The sequence below is a fragment of the Plecotus auritus genome, assembly GCF_963455305.1.
Source record: "Plecotus auritus genome assembly, chromosome: 2".
In the NCBI taxonomy this organism is placed as follows: domain Eukaryota; kingdom Metazoa; phylum Chordata; class Mammalia; order Chiroptera; family Vespertilionidae; genus Plecotus; species Plecotus auritus.
The window spans coordinates 189258167-189284044 of NC_137771.1; the positions used below are offsets into that span (position 1 = coordinate 189258167).

Sequence of the window (25878 nt, forward strand, 5' to 3'; positions counted from 1 at the left end):
CTGCAACGGGCCTCTAGTAGTAGTATAAAATTAAAACATGCATGCGATTGGCACCAGTGAGAGCTTTATATGTATCACACATGCACGAGTCAACATTTATTTTTAAACTAGAGGCTTGGTGCACGAAATTCGTGTACTTGGGGGGGGGGGATTCCTCAGCCCGGCCTGTGCCCTCTCGTAGCCCGGGACCCCTCGCTCCTTACCACCTGCCTGCTTGCTGCTCCTTAGCGCTGTGGAGAGGCTCCCACCACTGCTGCTGTGCTCACCAGCCTTGAGCCTGGTTCTGGCTGAGCAGCGCTCCCCCTGTGGGAGCGCACTGACCACCAGGGGGTAGCTCCTGCATTGAGCATCTGCCCCCTGGTGGTCAGTGTGTATCATAGCGACTGGTTATTCTGGTCATTCAACCATAACAGTTGCTTAGGCTTTTATTATATAGATTGCCAGTGCGCGTTTATGTACCAGATGGTCGGACAGTTGGTCACTTAGCCTTTTATATATATAGATGACATCTAAGCAGACTTTAGTATTATCTATATCTTACAGTGGAAAGTAAAGTTAACTACTATAGCAAAAGCAATTCCACTAACATTTTTATTACTGTTGTTAATAGAATGTGAGGTGGTGTGGATTAACCGCTGTTAATAAACAATGAGTACTTTCACTGAAAATGCTCATAAATATATTTAGTATTTAAAGTATCAAGTCACAAGACAACGTAAGTCCAAAAATGTTTCTGAATGGCTAGCAATTTTTATTAAGGTAAAAAGCATAGGCAATACGTTTTACTCATCAATAAAAAGCAATTCTATCAATCCACTGGTAATTAATCCTAAGCAGAGTTGGAAAGCATTTGACTGAAAGTAAAATATTTAGAGAAAATAGACATTTATATAAAATTATAAAATGCTTGTAATAAGAATAAGTGCATCCCAAGGAAAGCACAAACTTATTTTAGTTTATAGAGCCAGTTAAAGCCTTGAAAATTTTAAGTGGAAATTGAAATATGCAAAAATGTATAAACATTCTACAAAAGATGGTCATTCTTTTCCTGAGTGTACTAAAGCTATGAAACGTAAGGTGACAGGAAGGTGGAGGTGTAGTAACACTTTTTAAGGGCATTTCCTTTCTACACACTGCTTCCCTCCTTCTTCATATTCTTGTTTGGAAATCCACATCTGTTGAAAGGTGCCCTGTAAAATGGAAAGAAACATTTTATCTTTATTTTCACAACTCCTAATCTGTGAAGAACTCTTGTTTCTGCCCTCCTCCAGAACACCCACAAACACTACTTAAGGTTAGAAAGAATATTAAACCCTCTTATACCAGTTACACTGTCATGCGGATAAAAAGGGGCTGTGAAAGGAAGGTGGAGGGTTTGGCTATGATGACTTGGTGCCAATCTAAGGCAACAACAGAAACTGGTGCAAGGCTTGAACCAGCTACAGAACTGAAGAGATGGTCTAGGATTAATTAACGGTAACATTTAGAAGAGTGCTCACCAGAAGTAGGATAAAATTTAGCAAGTACACACACATGATAACAAGCACTTCACCAAAGACACAGACGGTGAAAGGAGAAAAGAGACCAAAGGAAGAAGGAACCTGGACTACATGACTATTCGAATGCATTCAGACATGGTATCTCGTTTTGATCTGAGATCTCCTAAAAGACTGGAAATAGAACATAGACAAGAAATACATGCATGGACAGCTCCAAACATCTAATTGCTTAAAAATGTTTAGCATAAGTATTTGGTGACATTTGATTGCTCTGAAGGGAAGAGAACATTCTCCAGTCTAGGGTGCAAATAAGTATAAGGGCTTTTTCTCCTGATACAAGGCAGGTGCTAGTCTAAGCAACATGTAAAAGCCAGTACCATGATTGCACCATTTGCCCCAAGAATCAATTCTTGACTTCCTCTATCTCGCCAAAAAGCCAGGGAGCAACCAGAACCTGAGAAGGATTGATTCCATTTTAAATATGCTGCAGGTAACATCCTGACCAGTGCCAAAGAGAGTACAATTGGAAGAGGCATGAATACGTTAACAGATTCCCACCAGTTTGAGAGGGGAAACTATTCTTATGATAGTTATAAAATACAAAGATAAATGGTGCACTGGAATTATTCTTAGTCTTTGTTAAATTTAGTGTTTTCAGTGGTATATTTAAGTTAAATCATTCAACACAAATTGTTAGGCATTTTTCCAAGTAGTTTACTCACCAGAGAAGCTAGAATAGAGCCACCAATCCATGAACTAAACCTCCGCTCCACTGTTGTATTATTTGCAATCAATTTCAACCGCATACTCTAAAATTGACAGGGAAGAATAAATAATTAAATATTTACAAATATTAAATACAACAGGTGATCTAATCTAAATTAGGAAATTTACCTTTGAGGACTTCTTAATGACTGATTTAAACACAGATTATACATGATTTTTTTGCAAAAGCTATGCTTGTAGGTATAGGTTGACCTATTGTATAAAGTGGCTTTTAATGTGTAGTATTTAGTAAGAAAATAAGTTACATAAATCTTAGAGAACTACATACCAAAGAGTATGGTATTTATACTTTTTATATCTTATAACCACAAACATATATTTAATGCTTACTATAAATCAGGTACGGTGCTAAATGCTTCATATAGGACTTCATGTCTTCCAACACCAAGTCCAGTTATCCCAACCTATGGCTCCTTCAGTAGTCCTCAATTTTCTATTTCTCTTTTAGGGTTCATGCTTTCCTAACTCTATCTTAGTTCACCCCTCCACAGCCCACACCATGTCCCACTTAGAAAACAAAATGCAGACATCAGCTCTCAGGTAAGTTTTTTATTCATACCACTTTCCTTTCTAATTAGTATTTCTGTTTTGAACTCACTCTCTCGATAAACATTGTGTTGTTGTTTTTTTTGCCTGAGCGCTATCACTCTCACTTCCTGAATCAAGAGATTTTTACTCTCCACCTAGAAATTTGCTACCGGGGATATTTCACAAATTGTTGATACTTTCATTATTCTAAACTAGAGGCCCAGTGCATGAAATTCATGCATGGGGATGGGGGGTGTCCCTCAGCCCAGCCTGCACCCTCTCCAATCTGGATCCCCCTCACAATCCAGGACAGCTGGCTCCCAACCACTCGCCTGCCTGCCTGCCTGATTGCCCCTAACCACTTATTCCTGCCAGCCTGATCACCCCCTAACCACTCCCTGCCAGCCTAATCGACGCTTAACTGCTCCCCTGCCGGCCAGATTGCCCCCAACTGTCCTCCCCTGCAGGCCTGGTCTCCCCCCCCACCAACTATCCTCCCCTGCAGGCCTGGTCACCCCCAACTGCCCTCCCCTGCAGTGGTGGCCATCTTGTGTCCACATGGGAGTGGCCATCTTGTGTGTTGGAGTGATGGTCAATTTGCATATTATCTCTTTATTAGATAGGATAGTAACACAGTGTGAGTTTTTTGCACAGTGAAATAAATGTGTGGCAGGAGTGGACTATCATATGGTGGGAGGGGGTCCTGGGAAGAGGAGGGATGAACGAAGGATTTTATAGGTGAGGAATTGGTTGGTATCCATTACAATGAAATTTTTCCCTGTTATTTCATTAATTTTTATTTGCCTCCTAATGAATAATGGTAGTTAATATCTAACTGGTCTTGACAGTCCATGTCAAGAAAGTCACTATTCTGGGACTTTCTAAGAAAGTCACTATTCTGGGACTTTCTAAGAAATCCAATGATAATTTAGGTATATTCCAGATCAGACTGTATTTCCAAGAATAGAGTAAATACAAGGCAAGAATCAATTGGTGCCTATATCAATATTTAAATAACACAATTACAAAAATTTAGAATATAGAAAATATTCCTTTATATGAAAAACCAAGACTATCAAATATGCAAATACTGTTAGGGTCTATGTAACACCTAAGAAGTGTTTTAAAATAGCATTAGTTTAGAATACCCTACAAGAAACGACGTGATAGAAGTTTTAAAATCTAAAGGTTATGACTGCTACTCTGTTATCAATGTACCTACCATGTAAACTACCTTCTCCCAAAACCAGGTTCTTCTATGCTTTTAAGTTACCACAATGCACACAGTGACCTTTTAAAAGCAAACATAGGAGCTCTTCAGTCCTCTGCCAAATTCGATCCTTTAAGTTCACAATAAGCAACTCAACGTGCTACATATCTGTGACTGTACTATGTCCCCCAAAGAGATACACCGAAGTTTTAATCCTTGGTACCTGTGAATTCGATCTTATTTAGAAACAGGATCTTTGCAGATGTAATTAAGATAAATTAAGATGAGGTTATACTCGAGCAGGGTAGACCCTTAATCCAATGTGACTGGAGTTCTCACAAGAAAAGAAGAGACCCACAAGGGGAAAATGCCATTTGACCATAGAGATAGACACTGAGAGTAGGAGATGCTACGGGAAGCTGGCAAACCCTCAGATGCTAGGAAGAGAGCAGGAAGGATTCTCCTCTGAAGGTTTCAGAGAAATCATGTTCTGCTGACATGTTAATGTCAGTCTTCTTGCTTCCAGAACTGAGAGAGAATAAATTTCCATTTTTTCTGTTCATTTTTTATCTTAAATAACAAAAATTTATTGTCTCACACTTCTGGAGGATGTAAGTCCAAAACCAGTATGTCCGCTGATTCTGTTTCTGGTGAGAACTCTCTACCTTGCTTATAGACTGCCAAATTCTCCCTGTGTCCTTACATGGTGAAAAGAGAGAAAGGTAAAAGTTCTGTTGTTTTATTGTATGCATAAATGCATAACCCATGGACACAGACAATGGGGTGGTGAGGGCCTAGGTGGGAGAGGATGGGAGCAGGCTGGAAGAGGTTAATGGGGGAGAAAGGAGGACCTATGTAATACTTTCAACAATAAAGATATTAAAATAAAAAAAAAATAATAAAAACATGTTTTTAAAAAATTAAAAAAAAGTTCTGTTGTTTTAAACCACCACTTTGCAGTACTTTGTTTCGGCAGCCCTAGGAATCTAATACATCAGCCATCTAACCAGCCATATCACTCTCCCCACTCCTGCACAGATGATAAGCCAACTATTTGGAAATACTGGAATATACCATCTTCCCTTCATGTTGTGCACACCGTTTTCCCTCCACCTAAATGTCCTTTTGTAAATTACTTAACTCCTATCCAAACCAGCTTCTTCACTGAGGCCAGTGTTCCCAAGACCACCTGGTTCATGACATACTGAACCACTGAGCACATTCCAGTCATTTTGTCCATGTCTACTTATCCTTGCAGACTCAGCACATGCTGGGTGGGGACTATATTTTACATCTCCAGTGCCCAGCAGACTATAGGTATTTAGCTATGGAATCAATGACTTAAAATGATATTTAAATAGTACAAGAGTAACAAATAGATGTCATCTAGGAAAATTTGATTAATAAGGGATATTAGCCTGGCTGGTGTGGCTCAGGAACCAAGAGGTCACAGGTTTGATTCCTAGTCAAAAGGGATTCAGGAGGCACCAATAGATGGTGTTTCTCTCTCATCAATGTTTCTATCTCTCCCTCTCCCTTTCTCTTTCTAAAAAAAAAACCAAAAAAAAACCAACCCATACTTTTTTTTTTTAAAAAAAAAAAGGGATATTAACTTTATTGAAGTAATACTGTACCAGGTATATATAAAATACCTATGTAATGAAAAACAAACCTTAACTATGAAATTACACCAGTGTGGGTACCTGTGACTGGAGAATACCACTAAAGACCAAGGAAAACTTACTGGGGGAGTTTTCTGAGAGAGTTCTCTATTCAATCTGTCAGTAAAGCTCTGTATTAGCGTGTTTCCTCCTGCCACTATAACACTTCCATAGAGACCCTAGGATACAAAACAAAAATAAATTAGTTCCAAAGGTTTCCAACAGTTTTTAAACACAACTACAAATAAATCAATGTCCACCGCTACAATTTCCCTTTCTTTTTAAATTGTTTTACTCCTATACAGACCTAGTAACTTAGTCCTGTGGCTCTCAATACTGGCTACACATTCTATTCATTTAGGCAGATTTTAAAACACCAGTGCCTGGAGCAGTTAAATAAAAATCTTTGAGGATGGGATTTTATTTATTTATTTAAATGTTGTTTATTTATTTATTTGAGAGAGAGAGAGAAGGAGGGAGGGTGGGAAGGAGGAAGGAATGAAAGAATGGAGGGAGGGTGAGAGACACAGAGAGAGGGAGGGAGGAACATCGGTTTGTTGTTCCACTTATTCATGCATTCACTGACTGGGCATTGCAACGGTGGCACATCGGGACAAGTCTAACAGACAAGCCACAAGGACAGGGCTTGGCATTTTTAGTTAGTTTGTTTTAGTTGTTTACAACTCTCCAGATGATTTTAATATACATTAAAGTCTGTCAATATACATTGACAGCTGCCAATATTTAATTAGAGGTATACATTTTTTTAAATATATTTTATTGATTTTTTACAGAGAGGAAGGGAGAGGGATAGAGAGTTAGAAACATCGATGAGAGAGAAACATCAATCAGCTGCCTCCTGCACACCCCCTACTGGGGATGTGCCCACAACCAAGGTACATGCCCTTGACCGGAATCGAACCTGGGACCCTTGAGTCCGAAGGCCGACACTCTATCCACTGAGCCAAACCGGTTAGGGCAAGAGGTATACTTTATAATGACTTCAGCTTAGAATGCTCATCTAGAAGTTCTAGTATTTAAATTAGATACTGTGACTCTTTAATGATTGTGGTGGATAATGCACACTCTCACAATATTCCTGAAAAACTACTGCGGTCTTTCTCTTTTGCGTGAGTGTGCAGCGGAACCACATGGCGAGCTTTACAAAATCTGCATGATGAGGTGTCTGCAAATAAAAATTAATTCCTACTCAGAAGGAGTACATGTACCACTAACCTTCAAGTGTGCATCAGGAAGTTCAATGTCAGCCTGCCTTTTTAGTGATAAGCTCTTATTTTAAAAAATATTTCTAAAGTATAAATCATGTAACTTTTGAAAGAAAATGGAATATACAACAATATCCTCTGCAATCAACATTAGTTAAAAGGAGAAGTTTCACTAAAAACAGTAAGCTATCACTCTCTTACAGTAAATGTACTTCAAGTCAATTGCCTTCCCCCTAAAGTGGCCTTGAGTTTGCACTAAAAAATTCCACACTTATATATACCCCTATCATCTTGGAGTCAGCAACATGCCTGAAAGGTGACCAGTGGAAATAAAGAACATTTTTCATGGCCACCCAAAAGTATTTTTTAACAACATGGCTAATAAATTCCCCCTTAGATATAAGAACTATGTTCTAAGCAAAAAAAAAAAGAAAAAAATGAACTCAAAGAAAATCGAGGCAGGATACAGGGGTGGAAAAAGTAAGGTTTGCAGTTGTGAGTGATATTCTTTTGAGTTAATAAAGTTTTGGTAATAATTATAACCTGCATGTCTTTCTCTACAAACAAATGTAAACCTCCTTTTGCTCACCCCTGTATTGGCTACAAATTGAACCTAGGGTTAAAATATGATATAATCAATCTGGTAATCAGATTGGTGTTATAATATGGAGTACTTAAAACTTGGAAAAGCACAAAAATATGAAAGAAATCTCTTACTACACTTCTTATAAAAGTTTAACCCACACCTTCTTGAATAATAAAAGGAAAACTGTACTATATATACTAGAAAAATCACCAATAATATATATTTTGGTTTTCTCCTTCTAGGAAATGTCTAGAACAGCACTATCCAAAAGAACTCTGTGATGACGAAAATGCTGTATACCTGCACTGTCATACAGTGACTACTTGCTACATTTATCCTGTGGCCTGTGCAACTGAAAACCCGACTTTGAAATTTGCATTTGTTTTAATTTAAATTGCACCATGTGGCCAATAGATACCATACTGGACACCAAGGGTCCAGAGTTTTGCATTTTTCCTTTTCTAGTACTCCCATCTTTTTACATATTCTGCTATAAAGTGGACTTCAAAGTCAATGACCAAAACTGCCAACTTAAATAATGATCTGGCAGCATTTCAGTACCCAAAGAGCTACCTCCATGCCATAAACAGGAGACTGGCACTTACTGGTCTGATATCAATATCACACATTCCAACACTTGTGGTGACAACGTGACTGACTCCCAGCATTGTATTTCCTGATAATCCCTACAAAAAAATAAAATGAATAGAGACACAGAGAACTTCAAACAATAAAGTGCGTCCAAAAGCATTTAGTATTACATAGGTATTCTAATCACACAAGATCTCTACATATACAGAAAAAACCAGGCTAATTATGAAATAAGCTTTCATACCTTTACATTGGAAGGGTCAAATAATCCTTCAGGAATCTTTAACCGTTCTGCTCCAAAATCACAGTTGTAGCCATTGGGGAATTCATAATGAACAGTTGGCATCTGTGCAGCTACTCTGAAAATACAGTAAACATCATTAAACAAAAGACAAAAACGAACAAACAATCCTCTTCAAAAATGATCAACTACTAAGGAATCAACTTATATGAAAGCAGAGTGAGAATATCTATTTTCTTTTAAAATATTATTCCATATTTCTTTTGTTTTCTTTTTTTTTTAAACGTTATTCCATATTTCTTAACATAACTTTTTACCTTTCAAGCAGTTAAGCATATTTTACAATTCTTTTTTTACCTAAACAAATCAACTTCCTACCTCATTTAGGAAGTACTCAGTTTTTTAAAAGATTAGTATGAAGGTTTTAAAGAGCTATTAAATTCTCTCTTGCAGACAAAATAAGAAAACATACTGTTCATCGTAAGTTGAATCTGATACTTGAAGTACTGAAGCTTGAAAATCCTGGATAACACACTATGGATAAAAATAAGAAAGTTTAAGAAACAGAGTTACTGAGATTTGTCTTTGCAATCAATACTTTTGTAACATTATCTATAAAATACTTTTCTTAAGGAAATTGGGCCATGTTCCTGGATGGGTAAGAATTTCAAGGATATAAATCTATTCAGCAAAGACTCTTGATTATCAAAGAAACCCCAATTATAAGCATTTGAATTAGAAGCTAAAATGCAGAACATTTAAATCACAACAGTATGAAACAATGAAATGAAAAACTGGGAACCCTTGTATCAGTCCTACACACACAAAAAAAAACAAAACAGTTTCAAAACACTGTTTTTACTATAAGAAAAGCTTATACTTACTAGTAGAGCAAGATTTCATTACCTGCATATATATGCATATACACTGTACTTGATGTAACTTTACATGATGCATATATTGTATAATTTTATTTACTTATTTTAAAATATATTTTTATTGATTTCAGAGAGGAAGGGAGAGGGAGAGATAGAAACATCAATGATGAGAGAGAATCACTGATTGGCTGCCTCCTGCATGCCCCCTACTGGGGATCGAGCCCTCAACCTGGGCATGTGCCCTTGACCAGAATCGAACCTGGGACCCTTCAGTCCACAGGCCGATGTTCTATCCAACTGAGCCAAACCGGCTAGGGCACAACAATTTTAAAATTTACTTTGAAATACATGTCCTCTGGGTTGCTAAGGATAAATATTGTCTAATATCTAGTCAAAATTGCTAATCATTTCCACAATTTTTCCTTGTACCAAACACCTACAAAAAACCTTTATCTTTAGGTGCAAAAATGTCAGATAGGATATATGTCTGCCATAGTGAATTATGACTTTAATATCCTTTTACTGTGAGAACTGAATATATATATGTGTAAGTGCTTTGTTCAGAAATGGATTTTTAGTAAATAGAATCTCTCACTGGCTCCCTGCTATATAAAAAAATCCACTTTTTCTTTTTTTAAGAGAGTGGCAGCGAGGAAGAGACAGTGAGAGACATAGATTGGATGCCTTCGGATCGAGACAGCAACCAATGTACATGCCCTTGACTGAAATCGAACCTGAGACTGTTCAGCCCACAAGCCAACGCTTTATCCACTGAGCCAAATGGGATAGGGCAATAATCCACATTTTTTATATGGCTGACTGTTATTAGACAAGAGAACATACTTGAGCCACACCAGGAGATTGCTATGGACAAAAACCATTTCACCACCAAAAAAAAAGTGTTCAGAATAGCATAATGCTTGTTTTTCCCCAAAACCAAAGTTCCTTCTAGGTCTCACCACAGTAATCCAAATGAATACATAGTAGTTTGTTGACATATTTGTTTGGCAAGTGTGAAAAACAACCCCACCCCCCAAAAAGCTATTAATTCTGTTTCTAGAATGTCATATAAAAATGTAAAGATTGAAAAATATTCATATTGTATTCAAAGACTTACAGCCTGTAAGTCATTCATGAAGAAGGTATTACTTACGTTACACATATAATTGTGCCAAGACCTTGTGACCTGCGGCAACTTCTCTTTTCTTTTCCAGTTTGCTGGTGACCCCTCGCGCACAGGTTCCTGGGTGCCAAGAGCATGGGCTAGGTCAGTGGTCGGCAAACTCATTAGTCAACAGAGCCAAATATCAACAGTACAACGATTGAAATTTCTTTTGAGAGCCAAATTTTTAAAACTTAAACTTCTTCTAATGCCACTTCTTCAAAATAGACTCGCCCAGGCCATGGTATTTTGTGGAAGAGCCACACTCAAGGGGCCAAAGAGCCGCATGTGGCTCGTGAGCCGCAGTTTGACGACCACTGGCTAAGTTAACAGAGCTCACAACATGAGGTGAAGAGGTGGAGATAAATTCCAAAGAGAAAATTCATCAGTCATCACTTACTTTTGATGCAATCATATATGGAGGAATCAGTTCTATATTCATTTCCTGGAAGAGCTCTCTGCATTGCATGGTAATAAAGTCTCCAGCGAGAGGGGATTTTACAATGCCTATGAAACAGATTAAACAAGGCTAAGAGAGCATTCTGCTCAAACTCCCTGCGACAAATGTCCTCTGCAGATTTATGTGAATAATTATTTATAAGTATAAATAACAGAACTATCCCTCAAAGCATTCATAAAGCCACGCATCAGTTTTAAATTTACATTACATACCAACAATTTTTTAAAATATCTCTAAAAAAGGTATTATTTGGACCTGGTATGCTTTGACAGCCCAGTATCCTCATCGGTATCCTCATGACAGCTAACACTGTCTCAGAGCACGCAGGTTAAATACATTTACCTTGCTGAAGGACATAGCCATCGTGCACTGGAATTGCGGTGGTGTGAGTGGCTCCACTGTCCAAAATGAGCCCAGTCGAACGCCCATTAGCAAATCTAGTTTAAAGCATTAAGGGAAAGTAAGGATCAAGGCTCCTAAAAATAAAGTTTATTATGAAGGAAAGGTTTTATTAAGGTCTTTGTAAACAGAGGCATTATGGCTTAAAATGTGTTAAAATAAATCTAAGGGTTAAAATTGCTATCAAATCATGACTATGATTTAAAAAGAAATGACAACAGGCAGGACAGACTTCCAGAGTGGTGGTATGAGGAACTTGGGGAAACCTCTCTCCTGGAGAGAGACATCTGTTAAGTTGGTCAAAATCAACACAGTCACACAAAGTCCCTGGAGACACATCAAATGGCTTATAACAAACTGAGAAGCATTTATTTCACAAAACGCACAGGAACTTGGTAAGAACAGTGGGAGGCTGTGGACCTTGAGCTAGGAACTAAAACCACTGTCACAAAGGATTAAAGAGGTATTTCTGCAGTGTGGCAACTGAGTGGCAGTTTCTATCAACAGCCACTGAATATAGGCATATCCCATTTTCCACATCTTTGCCCGAAACATCTTAAACCACTGTTTGGGAATAGAGCCATTCAAATATTTGCTGAGCATCTATTATATGTCCAGTGATGAGTCTCATGTTCAATAAAGGCTGGCATTCCTTAAGCACAGAAGATTCACAAAGGTGAACCATCTACCTTTGCCCTAAAGAATACCCTGTTTAGTGAAGTAGAGATCAGTAAAGAAAGCTGTAAAAAGAATAGCTCAGGATGCCCTGTGGGATATTAGAGACCACCTAACCAATCCCTGGGAAATCCAAGTGTAAGCTGAGGAGGGGGATATGGGGAAGAGAAGGAACAAAAAGAAGGCCAGGAGGCAAGAGAGCAGGTGAGGTCAGGGAAATGCAAGTAGTTCAATATAGCCTAGTAGAAGAATGAAGAATGTGGAAGATGATAAGAGGCTTGCAATTAACAAAGATGATAAGAGCTGCAGTGTGAAGAGTGGCCAAGGTAAGTAGATAGAGAGAAATAAATGGATTGAGAGATGAATGGGGGGGGGGGGGAGGACAGGGGGGATACGGGACACATAGGTCTTGATGACTGATACACTTGAAGAATTAAAGGGAAAGATTTCCGGTGTGGGCAACTGGGAGTAGGATGATACACAGAGGGAGAAGGAATAAATTTGAGGGGAGAGAAGATAAAGTCAGTGTTGGACATAAGTTTAAAGTGCTTACAGAAAATATACTAGTTGGCAGGTGAGCTTGGAGCTCACAAGAAAGATCTGGGAATTTGTCACCGAATAACAGGTACCTAAGTCAAGAAAATGGGTAAGTTAAGCCAGAAGGAGCATGCCAAGAGAGATGAAGGACTAAGGGCAAAAACACAAAGCAAACAAAGAAAAAAAGGAACAAGGAATGGGTAGAGATGGTCAGAGGAAAGAAGTCTGAGAACATTAAATCAGCGGTCACCAACCTTTCGGACCTCACGGACCACCGGTTGACAACCGCTGCATTAAATGGTCAGAAGGGAGGTGATTTATCTTTGCTATTACTGGTACTCAATTGACGTTTTGGCACCTTTTTACTAAAGGCATTCTCCAAAGTATGCGAGTTGGACAGCATAAAACTAAGTCTTCCTTACTAGCTTAAGGTGTCAAGAACACAGACAGTGTGGCTGGAAGATATGAGAACTCATCTATCATCCATTAAGTCAGATAAAAGAATGCTACTTTTCTTATTATTTGTTTTACAAATTATAATTACCGTTTTCATAAAAATGTTAATATTAATATGTTTATTGTTGGTATTTTAAACTGAACTAGCTCTGGCTGGTGTGGCTCAGTTGGGTGGGAGTGTTGTCCTATACACTGAAAGATTGTGGGTTTGATTCCAGGTCATGGCACATACCTGGGTTGTGGGCTCCATCCCCGGTTAGGGCAACTGATCAGTGTTTCACTCTCACTTCGATGTTTCTCTCTCTCTCTCTCTCTCTCTCTCTCTCTCTCTCTCTCTCTTTTCTCTTTCTAAAATCAAAAAAGTTCTTTAAAAAAAGGCAAGAGAGAAACACCCCAAAGTGTTCAGTTTTTGAACAAGCGAGAACTGCTCATGTCTGTGCTTAAGGAGCACTGCATTTTTACTTTAAGAGAAAAGCTAAGCATTACTCTTTCAAGGATACGCTGTCAAAACTGCAGTTTTGCAAAGGAAGAATGCGGGGATGTTGTAGTGCTCAAACATCAACTCTGTCAGTTTCTCTCTCTTGGCTCTAGTGTTCCACTGGAGAAGAGGGAAAAAGAAATGCAAGTCACTTCTTGTTTAAAACTAAAATGTTGATTTATCTCAAGATGCATTATAGCACTATATTAACAAAAATGTACAATAAAATAAAATACCATGACAAATAATCTTCATAATAACAATTCTGTAATATTTAGCTCAATTCTATTGGTAAATAGTTTTAATAACTAAATATAAATAAAAATTTGATTATTATTTAATAAGAGGTAAAATTATCTGCTGCAATAAGTTCTAGAAATGACCACATTTTCAATTAAAGTATTAAATCTTAAATCTATGAATCAGAATCCTAAGTATGAATTTTAAACTACCAAATTCTCATACTTAGAGTTGCTACTCCTTTTTTTTAAAATATATTTTTATTGATTTCAGAGAGGAAGAGAGAACAGTGACCTCCGGGTTCATAAGACCACGCTCAACCACTGAGCCATGCTGGCCAGGCTACAACTGCTACTCTTAAAAGACTCTAGAGGTTAGAAACAGTAACAGAAAATTGATAATTTATGCGTTTCACAAGAGACTTCAGTCTAGCAATTTGCAGCCCTTGTTCAACATTTGACATCTCTCCTGTAGACCTGAGTATAAAAGCAGATATGGTCTGGCTGGTGTGGCTGGCTCAGTGGTTGAACATTGACCTATGAACCAGAGTGTCATAGTTCAATTCCCAGTCAGGACACATGCTCAGGTTGTGGGTTCGATCACCAGTAGGGGGTGTGCAGGAGGCAAGTGATCAATGATTCTTTCATCATTGATGTTTCTGTCTCCCTCTTTCTCTCTCTTCCTGTCAGAAATAAATAAAAATATATTAAAAAAAATAAAATACTTAATACTCTAAATAATTTCTAAATATTTTTTAAAAATTAATAAAGCAAGCAGATATACACACTTGTGACACAAGAGACAATTCATAAACCAAAATGGGAAGCAGCCTAAGAATTTTAATTTTAAATACATCCTAGAAAAAAAATAGATAAAATAACCACCAAAACCCAGTAGGGTGTTTTGGTATTATTCTTTGAATATTTTATTTATTGAATATGTTAAACTTATAATATCATTTAAAAATTAATACCCCTTTCTCTAATTTTCAAACAAGAATATATGAATTTCTATGTCTCTTTAAAAAAAAAAAAAAAAAAAGGAAACATTTTTCAAATGAATGGGGGCTGGAAAATGAGAAAAAATTAGAAAAGAAATTGTTCTTCTTACCGGAGCTTCTGACATGAGGACAGGATGCAGGCTGGGTTCTGATTTGACATGCATTTTGTAGGTATGATCCAAAATAGCTTGGAAGCTATCCCAGTCTTCAACTAGAATATAAAAATACCTTCAAAACAATGCTCTATTGGAGATATACACAGCATCTTTTTTGACATTGTTTTTCCTTATCTTATCCTTCTCCTGAATTTTCTCCTACATCCCTAACATGTTCCTTCACATTCACCTTCCTGGTCGCCTCTTCTCTATCAGTTAAACACAGACAAGTTTTCACAAGGAACCACATCTTCAACACTTAACTTATACTTATAATTCTTTCTGGGTAATACAGCTCCATGTCTTAAAATCTTTCTCACCTGCTTAAAACATCAGCACCTATGTTCAAACACTTTGACTCAGTGACACATTCATTTCCTTGCTGTGCAGAAAAGTTCACACAGCAGGCCTGAGAAAGGCCTGGCTGCAAGGTTGAACCCTGGCTAGCATTTGGGAACTTGACTGGTAAACAAAACAGTTCCCTACAGTGACATAAAACACAGCCTAAATGAAAACACAGCTCACTGTGCCTAAACTGTTTGCGAAAAGAACGAGGAACACCTTCTTTCCTCCTGGGAGTCTGGGATCTTGGTACTTGCTAGGCACTGGGTACCGACATGACCAGCCCCCATAAGAACCCTGGGTACCGAATCTCTAGTGAGCTCTCATAGTTGTTACAACTTGATGCTGGGGGAATTAAGCACATTCTCTTGTACAACTGTACTGTGAGAAGGCTCTTGGAAGTTTGTACTGGTTTCCTCTGGACTTCACACCCCCTCTTTTCCCTTTGCTGATTTTGTTTGTATCATTTAAGTGTAATAATCTTAGCCATGAGTACAACTATATGCTGAGTCCTATCAGTCCTCCTAGGGAATAACTGAATTTCAGAGTGATCTTGGGTATTAGCAATACACTTGCTTTTTAATTTAATTTTATTATTTTTTAAAATATATTTTTATTGATTTCAGAGAGGGAGAGGGAGAGAAAGTTGGAAACATCAGTGATGAGAATCATCGATCGGCCGCCTACTGCACACCCCCTACTGGGGATCGAGACCACAACCTTGGCATGTGCCCTTGACTAGAATCGAATCCGGGACCCTTCAGTCCGAAGGCTGACACTCTCCACTGAGCCAAACCAGCTAGGGCTACACTTGCTTTTTAAGACCATAAAACTTATTTTTTGCCTTCTATTCCTACCTCAGTGCATGGTACCCTCAATTTGGTCACCCCAATCAAAAATCTAAAAGACTTTCTTAACTCTTCTTTTTACCCCTCCCATCACGTAAGTACCATTTGTCTCCTGGATATCTCTGAAAGCCAACTCGGGATCCACTATCAGTGTTATAATTTAAATCCTCATTTCTCCATCTGACTCCCAGTCACTTAACTGAATCTCTTGTTTCTAGTATCTCTCCCTCCAATTTATCTACTGCTGTCAGAGTAACAATTCCAGCTGGCAAATAAGAACATTTCACATCTCTGTTTAAAATCCTTTGGGGTTACCTTTTCTGCCACCTTAATATACCCCTGGCACAGTTTACAAGCCCTTTTATGATTGCTTTGCCTACTTTCCCTGCAACTGGCCATAAGGTACCCAATGCTACAGCCATACATAATTGATGACATTTATAAACATGTAAGTTTCTTCCACAACTCCATCTCTTCACACATGCTGGTTGCTCTGCTTTACCTATTCTTGTCAGTCAGGCTAATTCTTTGTCATTGATCAATATTCAGTACAAAAGTTACCTCCATTGTGAAAACTATCACGGACCCCTAATGACAGAGTTAAATGCCATTCCTCTCTAATCCCACAGACTATCAGACATAGCTATATGCAGGGGTCCTCAAACTACAGCCCGTGGGCCACATGCGGCCTGCCGAGGACATTTATCCGGCCCGCTGGGTGCCACTGCCTGTCCTGCTTAGCAGCCAACTCGTCCCGGGCCCTTAGTGCGCATAGGAATTTGTTCATAGTTTTTTTTTAAACTATAGTCCGGCCCTCCAACGGTCTGAGGGACAGTGAACTGGCCCCCTGTTTAAAAAGTTTGAGGACCCCTGATACACATTTGTATATAAACATCTATCCTCCCTATCTATGAGTTTCTTCAGGAAAAGGGACGTGTTTTATGCATCTTTGTATTCTCAGTGCCTGGAACATCAGGTTGTGGAATAAAAAATAAATAAAAAACAGAAAAATTGTTGATTTTCAACTTAAAAGAAGCTGTTGCTTTACATCTAAAATGCACCCAGTGCAGTCTATTTTATAATCAATTACATAGGTAAAAAAAACCCAACATCATACCCATCCCATTTTTCAGTGGAGAAATGGCCTCCATATTCTCCCTGGGAACACGTAGGGCATTAGTATCTATGTAATAGGTGGGACCGCCTTGTTTGCCTTTATCACCATCTATTTCCATCAGTGTGCTTCCATCATCTCTTTCTACCACCATGCCAATAGCTGTGGGAAAATCCACCTGTAAGAGTCCAAAATATGATATACTAGTTTTATCTGCTTTTATCAAGGAATCATCCCCCCTCCCCCAACTAATGTATTTTATCACATGTGAATCAGAATTTCTGCATGAATTTAATTCTACATGAATGGCCCTTACATATCCAATTAACTCTACCATCTTACCTTGGGACAGTCCTCACCAGCATAACCAGCTCTCACAGTATAGGATCCAATGTCAAAAACAAGGGCTCCAACTTCATCTGAAAGATAAGAAGATAATTAACATTAAAAAGTTATAAGCATCATATGAAAATTAAGCATATTTGCTTAAAATGAGAATGTATGTGAAAGCTCTATAAAAATTAAAACAGGCATTACATTCACACTATTACTATCTTGAACCTAGCTTTATTTTAAATACACCTTGCCCAGCTGGTGTGGCTCAGTGGTTGAGCATCAACCTATGAACCAGGAAGTCATGGTTCGATTCCCAGTCAGGGCACATACCCAGGTTGCAATCCCCAGTAGGGGACATGCAGGAGGCAGCCAATCAATGATTCTCTCTCATCACTGATGTTTCTCTCTCTCTCTCTCTCTCTCTCTCTCTCTCTCTCTCTCTCTCTGTCTCTCCCCCTTCCTCTCTGAAATCAATTAAAAATCTGTAACAAATAAATAAATACATCTTAAAGATTCATTTAATTAAATTATAATGTCATACATGGTATATCAATAGAGTTTGAATCAGGAAAGAGATGCTACACTAAAATTGGGTAATTTGAGGAGAGTATACTTATTAAAGGGACTATTTACAAAGATATACTCATAATATTAAAACAAAAAACAAAAAAGACAGTACTATACCCTACAACTTGTAATAGCAGAGATATGTTGCCACCCTTAGAATTGAAGAACTGGAGAAGAAACTTATTCCAGAGCCCAGAGAGTTGTGTTCCAAGGGATGATAGGAGCTGTGACCTTGAGTTGAGGGATGGAGTGAGCCTTGGCTGACCGCTTGGGGAAGGAGCCAGGCTAATAAACACACCAACCTCTCTAGTTCCCTTCCCCATGGGCTAAGGTGTTCTATAATTTCTCATATAAACTGAGTTACTTCTGAATGTGAAAAGGGTCCCTATTAATAATTGTACCAGGACAAGAGGCACAAAACAGGAAGTATGGTTACTCTACCATTGCTCAAACTAGATGTCAAGGGAGCCCACAGATGTAGCCTGCACGGCTCAGTCTTCAAAGGCACAGAGAGGGTGAAAATGTGTTGGAGATGAATCTGAAGGGGTTAAGAGAAGATAGCCAGTATACTCAGGTACCATGTTTCATATTTTAAGGGAAATATTCCATACAATTAGCAAAGAAACTTAGCAAATCCCAAGTAGGTTCCCTGAAGAATAAGAGTTTAAGGTATAGGTCAAGGAAAACCATTAAAATGAAGATATCATCAAAGTTGGCACATTTCAAAGTTTTTAGGACATCAAGTTTCTTGCTGAATGAGAAAGCTAGTAAATTTTTTCACATTCAAATTCATAGAAAAGCCTCTAATTATACTTTAAAATTACTTCAGCCCAAACAGCACGCCTGCTAAAGCAGAACACTTGGATTTTCCAGGCACTGATTTTTCAAAGAAGGATTTTTTCAATTATTAAAAATAATAAAGAAATACTATTAACTCCTAAGAAATTAGCAAAAATTGATAAGTCTGATATGACCAAGTGTTGTCAAAGATGCAGGGAAAGAGGAGCTTTTATACATTTGCTAGTAAAAGCTGTACATTAGCATAACCACTATGGGCAATTACTCATCATCTAGTAAAGTTGAAAATGTGCATGCACAGAAAATACACATACCTTCCCTAGAGAAACTCTCTCACATATATATAAAAGGATACCTATGAGAATGTTCACTAGCTATGTGATCTTGGGTGATTTATTAACGCCTCTACTTCAGTTTCCTATCTCATAGGATGCTAAAATGATTAAATGTGTTAAATGCTTTAATGTATGTAAGCACTTCTAACAGTATCTGGTGCATAACAAACACTGTAAATGGTAGCTGCTATGATAATTATTATTGTCATACTGTCATGGGAAAAGATAGAAATTATCTAATGCTCTCTCAGAAGGGAAACACACAAACTACAGTTTATCCATATAGAAAAATACATAGTTAAAGGAATAAACCAGATCTACAATGTACCAACATGAATAAACCCAAAAGTATCAGTTTAAAAAGTTAATTACTACAATATGTGTATGTGTGTGTATGTGTGTGTGTATCTACACAAACATGATACTACTTAATTCATTATGGATACATACATACTTACTAAAAGTATAAAAATATGCATTGGGTCTGAGAATGATACATACCAACTTCAGTTCAGTGTTTACCTCTAAAGAAGAAGAGAGAGGAACTCTATATCAGTTAACATTTTATTTCTTAAAATATCTGAGGCAAATATACAGTATATTACATCTATTTAAACTAAGTAGTTAGTATAGAAATATCACATACAAACTTTTATATATATATATATGTTATTATGTTTAAAGTATTTTTAAAAATTTAATAATGAAACTTAGAATAAAGAAAAAAATCAATTATTACACTACAAATATTCACAGTTGAGAGATGGTACCTTTACAGAATAATGATCTCATTTTTATTTAAATAAAATGAAGATCCACTGATTTTTATTTTCTGATTCTATTTTTTAGAGAGAGGAAGCGGGAGGGGAGGGAAAAAAGAGAGGGGAGGGAGAGAGAGAGAAACATCTATCAGTTGTCTCCCACACACGCCCTGATAGAGGATCGAACCTGAAGCCTGGGCGTGTACCCTGACTGGGAAAGGAACCTGCTACCTTTTGGCGTATGGGACAACACTCCAACCTACTGAGCCACACCAATCAGGGACATTTATTTCTATTTTTAATTTGAAAGGACGTTTCTGTAATTGGTACATGTCCACAAAGTAATTAACCCTTCTTTATAAATTATTCTGGTCCAAATAATTTTGTCTGAAAGCAGAACATTGCATTTGCTTTCACCACAGCATGTAAATTCAAAGACAAATAGTAATTAAAATTTACTAATGAGCATAAATTAGTAAACTGTAATACTGATTAAGCAGAACATCAGGTAAAAAAACATTCTTTTAAAAAAATGTTTTTATTGCTTTCAGAGAGAGGAAGGGAGAGGGAAAGAGAGATAGAAACATCAATAATGAGAATCAATGATCGGCTGCCTCCTGCATGCCTCCTACTGGGGATCAAGCATGCAACTAGGGCACATGCCCTAACTGGGAATGGAACCATGACCTCCTGGTTCATAGGTCAATGCTCAACCACTGAGCCATGCCTGCCCGATGAAATGTCTATTTTTTGTACCTTGTTTTGTTAAAAACCAAGCACCAAGGAATCCGAAACAGGAGAATGGCAAGGGGAGATAGAAGGCTTAAAATCAAAACCTCAGAAGTCTGGAGTTAAAAACTAAGGAGGCATTCTAATGGATAAAAACCGTCAAGGGTTTGATCCCTTTACTACTAAAAATGCTACTGTTTGACTTTTTGAGGATTTTGATATTTTTCCCCAGAGTAAATGGCTTCCAAGTTTTAAAAAGATGTGATTTCTTTCTTGGAAAGCACAAAGCACTAGTGGCAGTCTTCTAACCTGGCCTTAAAACATTCCAATAGGATACTGAATGCTGGAGACTTTAGAAGGAGGTGGGGTGATTGGCTCATTTTTTTGTATGGCATTTTTATCATGCAAACGAGTCTGAAGTAGAGGAGAACCATTAAAGATGATCACAAGAGCAATGAGTAGGATCAGAAACCAGTTACAAGGTACAGAAATCTGGATGAATTATGCATTATTCCTAAAGCTAAAGATCAGTGTCCAATCTGGTCAGAAGTTATTATTGGAATGAGACACCTGTAAACTAAAAATTTTTAACTACAAAGATCTTTTTAATAAGCACACAAGTTAACAATACATTCTAGCCATGGCTGGTGTGGGTCAGTTGGTTGGGCATCTTCTCCTGCACAGAAAGGTTTGCCAGGACCAGTCAGGGCACATGCCTGGGTTGCATGCTAGATCTCTGGTAGGGGGCGTGCCAGAGGCAGCTGATCAATGTTTTGCTCTCACATCGATGTTTCTCTCTCTCCCTTCCTGTCTCTTTAAAAATCGATTTTTAAGAAAATACAGTCTACTGTTAATTACACAAAATTTAGGTGAGAAGTTTAGTTGCTTTTCACAGTAAACCTTTTAGAAAATGTGACCACTATGTGTAAACTAGAGGCCCAGAACATGAAATTCGTGCACGGTACGGTCCCTAGGCCTGGCCTATGATCAGGGCCATCTTCCCAGGCTGCCCATAGTCGGCCCCACCCCCCGCTGCCACCCACCCCGTTCCCCGTTCGCCATTGGGCGATCGGAGCCTGCCAGCCAGGGAGAGGGACTGCGGTCAGCCATTCCCACCCGCTCGCCAGCCCTGCCCCGCCCCCGCTGCGGTCGCCCTCTGTGTGTGGGGCGACTGGCAGGTTGGGGGCCTTAGCCTGGTGCCACCTGCCTCCCCCGCCCCCCACCTCTGGTTCCCCGTTCACCATCAGGCGACGGGAGCCTGCTGGCCAGGGAAAGGGACCAAGAGGTGATCTGTGTGCCTCATAGTGACTTCAAGTGGTTGTTCTGCCATTAGGGTCAATTTGCATATTACCCTTTTATTATATAGGATACTGGCCATACAGTAACTCAAACAGAAAATCATGCACATAACTTTTGTGAATTTTAAATATTTTTATGCGAAATAGGCTTTAAGACCTATTTACCCAGCAAATAAGAAACAAGATGTTTATTCTGAATACATGTAACATGCATATGCTGTGGTTATATACTTGAAAAGTGATTTACGGAAATGCCTTTTCTTCATCCCAGGGAGTCTTAGTCCCCATTTATGAGGAAGTTAATTAATTTTGGGCTGGTTACTTAATCTTTTTTATGCCTCATTTTCTTCTTCACTACAATGGGGATAATAGTACCACCTCCTATAGTTGTGGAATAACTTAGTTGATAAACATAATGAATGCAACACGTGAAAAATCTCTGGAGCAGTTTTTGGTATACAGTATACACTCAATAAATGTTAGCTGCTGGCATTATTAGTATCCATTTCTACCTTACCCATATTAAATTATTCCTGTTAAGGAAATACTCAGTGCACAGCCTCTAGATCCTTGGGTCAATGAACCTAAAGGTCAAAATAGTCAACAGCCTCCAGGAGGCAAAGGCACACAGTTCCAGTTTTTTCTGTCAGGGTTGCATCTTCAGACGGGGAAGAGGTAAGTCATGAAGATCCACCTGGCTTCCTCCAAAGGAAAATGGGAAACTACAGATGCTCACATTTGAGAAATCAAAACCAAGAACATAAATAGGGAACAAGGCAGCGAGGGTCAGCATATCACCTCAAGAGAGACTCAAGCTACTCTCGAAAAACTAAGAACTTGGAAAACTTTATTTTTATCCCCTATCAATAAAATGCCACCCTCTCCAGAAACAGCATCCTTACTAGACACAATAACAACAGCAACATGTTGCTTCTGTCTCCTTGCTCTTCAACTCATCAAACAGAAACTCAATAGTCATACACTTGTGCTTCTTTTAGATAGCTTGCAAAAATGGAGGCTCTGGCCGAGACCGGTTTGGCTCAGTGGATAGAGCGTCGGCCTGCGGACTGAAAGGTCCCGGGTTCGATTCCGGTCAAGGGCATGTACCTTGGTTGCGGGCACATCCTCAGTGGGAGGTGTGCAGGAGGCAGCTGATCGATGTTTCTCTCTCATCGATGTTTCTGGCTCTCTATCCCTCTCCCTTCCTCTCTGTGAAATATCAATAAAATATATATTTAAAAAAAAAAAAATGGAGGCTCTGGTGCAGTAGATTCACTCTGGGGTGTGAGAGTCTGCATTAGAAAAAGCCTGCAGGTGATGTTGAACTGTTGATGCACGCACCACACTTTAGATGCAAGTGTAGCATTATCTCATTCAACCTTCGCAAGCACCCCATTGGCCAGCGTGGGGAAGAACAAACTTTCCCCCGACCATAAAGATTCTGTTGGCTGGTCTAATAATTAAATAGACAGGACACGGATTAGCAGGAGAAAATAACCAAATTCAATTCATACATATGTATGGGAACCCCATAGACCTGAGAGTCTGAGACACTCCTCTCTACTCCCCATGCACAAGGGGTTCAGAGACAGAAAAGGGTATCGGGTAAATAAGTCCTTCTGAGCTAGGAATGAGGCAAGAAGACTTGGGGGCTTCCAAGGGTCATTGCAGGATGACAGAACGAGCAGATGTTTAGTAAATAAAAGCCTGCTGTGCCATACAGGTGGGCCAGAAAGATACTATCGCTGATCATCTCCTATGATGGGCAGGGGCCCTAATTCAAGCTCTTCTGGGCAGTTAAAGGGAGGAGTTTCTCTTGAGCCTGAAGCTACAATTGACATTATCTCTAAATAATCCGCATACTACTGAGAACATGTGGCTCTGAACCCTCAGAGGCGAGGAGCCTCAAGTTGGGAAAAGTCAAGTCCCCCGCCCCAAGCCAAAGCACTACAGGAATGGGGAGGCTGGTATTACCACCCAGGTCCCGGAAACTCCCCGGTGATCTTTCTGGGGCTACAGCAGTCTTCCCCGGGAAAGCAGCCTTAAGTTACAACTTGGAGGCTCCACGGTCAGCACACAGGCAGGTGTGTGGGCGAGCGCCCAACGCGGACAGGAGGCAGGTCCCGCGTGGCCGCCACTCCTCCCATCAGTTCCACCTCCCGCGCTCGCCGTGCCATCTCCCCGGCGTTGCGGAAACCTCCGTCCACGCTCGCAAACTGCGGGAACTCCCAAGTTGAAACTCGCGCGCACCCGCGACACAGCCGAGTTACGGAGGCACCGGAGAGTCGCCACCCTGGGACCCGCTGGTCACTCCAGCCGGGGGTCTCGGCGACCCCTGGATGGAGCCTCACTCCCGCCGCCAGGCCAACGCGCGGCCCCCCAACCCGCTCCTCCGGGGACCCGGGCTGGAAGGAGCCGCAGGGGGCGGAGACTCGGCGAGCTCGAGGCGCTCCGCAAGCCGGGTGGGCGCCGGGGGCCCGCAGAGCGCGAGGCGGGGATGGGGCGGGGGCGGGGGCGGGAGTCCCGAGATCTGGAGGCCGGAAGGGGCCGCCGGGGAGGGGCGGGAGGGCTGGGGGCGGCGGTTACAAACCCCACGCACTGAAACGGCGCGCAGAGGTCCGGCCGCGCTCACTCACCTCCCCCGTACACGCCGCCGCTCATGGCTGCTGTCGGTGCGATTCCTACGCGGAAGGCTACCGGGCGACGTGATTGCAACGACGGTGATCGCGGGTCCTGAGAAGCGCTAGCCTCTGACCCCCTTAACTTCCACCGCCACCCCCCTCGGGCAACAAAGCGTCGTCCACACGCCCGATGCGCAGTCACACTTGCTGTCTGCTCTTTTCAGCCAATCAGGAGGGGTCCGGCTGTCCTTCAGCCAATCATAACTGGGCTCTGGGGCATCCTGTCGTGGCCCTGTCATTTTAGCCAGTCGAAGGCAGCCATCGGGGCGGGGAGAAGGAAAGCGACAAAAGGGGAGCAGGAATTGGACCGCGGAGTTGAAGGGGGCGGAGCTATCCCGGTAGGCGGGAGACGGCGGCGGTGGGAGCCGGACGCGGAGGAGAAACGTGTGGGGGCGGGTCCGTGGGTGTTGCTGGGCGCGGAGGGGCCGTGGGAACTCGCTACAGCAAGGTGAACTTCTGAAAAAGGACTGGAAATTGGGGAAAGTGTCTCCACGCGGTGATTTTCGGTTTGGGAGTGTGGCGATTCAGGTGTGTTTTGCTTTCAGAAAAAGTATTTTCAACTAACTTTTATGTTGAAATAATAAAGACGTTATGCTCCACTTTGGGGTGGGGGAATCAGTAAATCAGAGGTAGGATTCTGTAATGCTTAAAAATGGTTATAAATAATAAACATAAGAAAGTGCTAAATTTAGGTAGCAGTTTATGAATTATCTTTATTATTGATATATTTGTTTATTTTTAAATCGTTTTTGTAAATTTTTCAATTACATAAAAGTTATAAAAGTGTCATCAATCTCTTCTACCCTGTGAGACAGATAAAGAACAATGTAGTCAGTCCTCATCCGAATGCGTACCTGATCCTAAACACCTCTCCCATCGGTTTCCGTCCTCTCCTGCCAGTCCAGTAGAGATCGCCATGGTCTCTTCCCTGGGTCACTGCAACAACTTGTCGCTTTGCCTCTTGGTCACACTGCAGGTAGCTTGACCTGTGCAAACCCGACTCTGTGACAGCACTCCAACTCAAACCCTCAAAAGATCCGTGGTATATCCTTGTAGTTGGTAGCAGTTCTTAAATTGGTTTGTCAGATTAGGGGCTGCTCTTAACCTGAATAAAGCCCTATTCGTCTCAGTGCCAGCAGTGTAGCAGAAAGTGACTGATAGCAGGGTGGGGGACAAAGCTAGAGAGAAAACTCTTTCCCACTGGCTTGACAGCATAATTACCATATTATCTGTTCATTTAGGAACACGCACACTCCGCCCCCCCCCCAACCTGATGAGATAATGCGGAGTTCAGCAAAACT

At 40.1% G+C, this 25878-nt stretch overlaps 1 protein-coding gene across 1 annotated transcript; it reads right to left on the reverse strand.

The window, feature by feature from the left end:
* Positions 1-659: 659 nt before the first annotated feature.
* On the reverse strand, positions 660-24755 carry ACTL6A (actin like 6A). The gene is made up of 14 exons (XM_080654145.1): positions 24533-24755; positions 17415-17491; positions 17076-17250; positions 14724-14824; positions 13396-13493; positions 11171-11265; positions 10769-10875; positions 10360-10449; positions 8801-8862; positions 8332-8446; positions 8102-8182; positions 5768-5863; positions 2222-2308; positions 660-1190 (listed from the first exon to the last, which is right to left on the reverse strand). Exons 1-14 carry the CDS (start codon positions 24555-24557, stop codon positions 1110-1112), a joined length of 1290 nt encoding a protein of 429 aa, XP_080510271.1. The 5' UTR covers positions 24558-24755; the 3' UTR covers positions 660-1109.
* Between the last annotated feature and the right edge of the window lie 1123 nt (positions 24756-25878).

Coding starts and splice junctions, on each gene's coding strand:
- ACTL6A (XM_080654145.1), bottom strand. CDS start 24,557: ATGAGCGGCGGCGTGTACGGGGGAG. Junction 13,494..14,723: donor TCCTCATGTCAGAAGCTCCG/GTAAGAAGAACA, acceptor CCTCTTCTCCAG/TGGAACACTAGAGCCAAGAG. Junction 8,183..8,331: donor TTGACCCTTCCAATGTAAAG/GTATGAAAGCTT, acceptor ATTTTTTTGTAG/GGATTATCAGGAAATACAAT.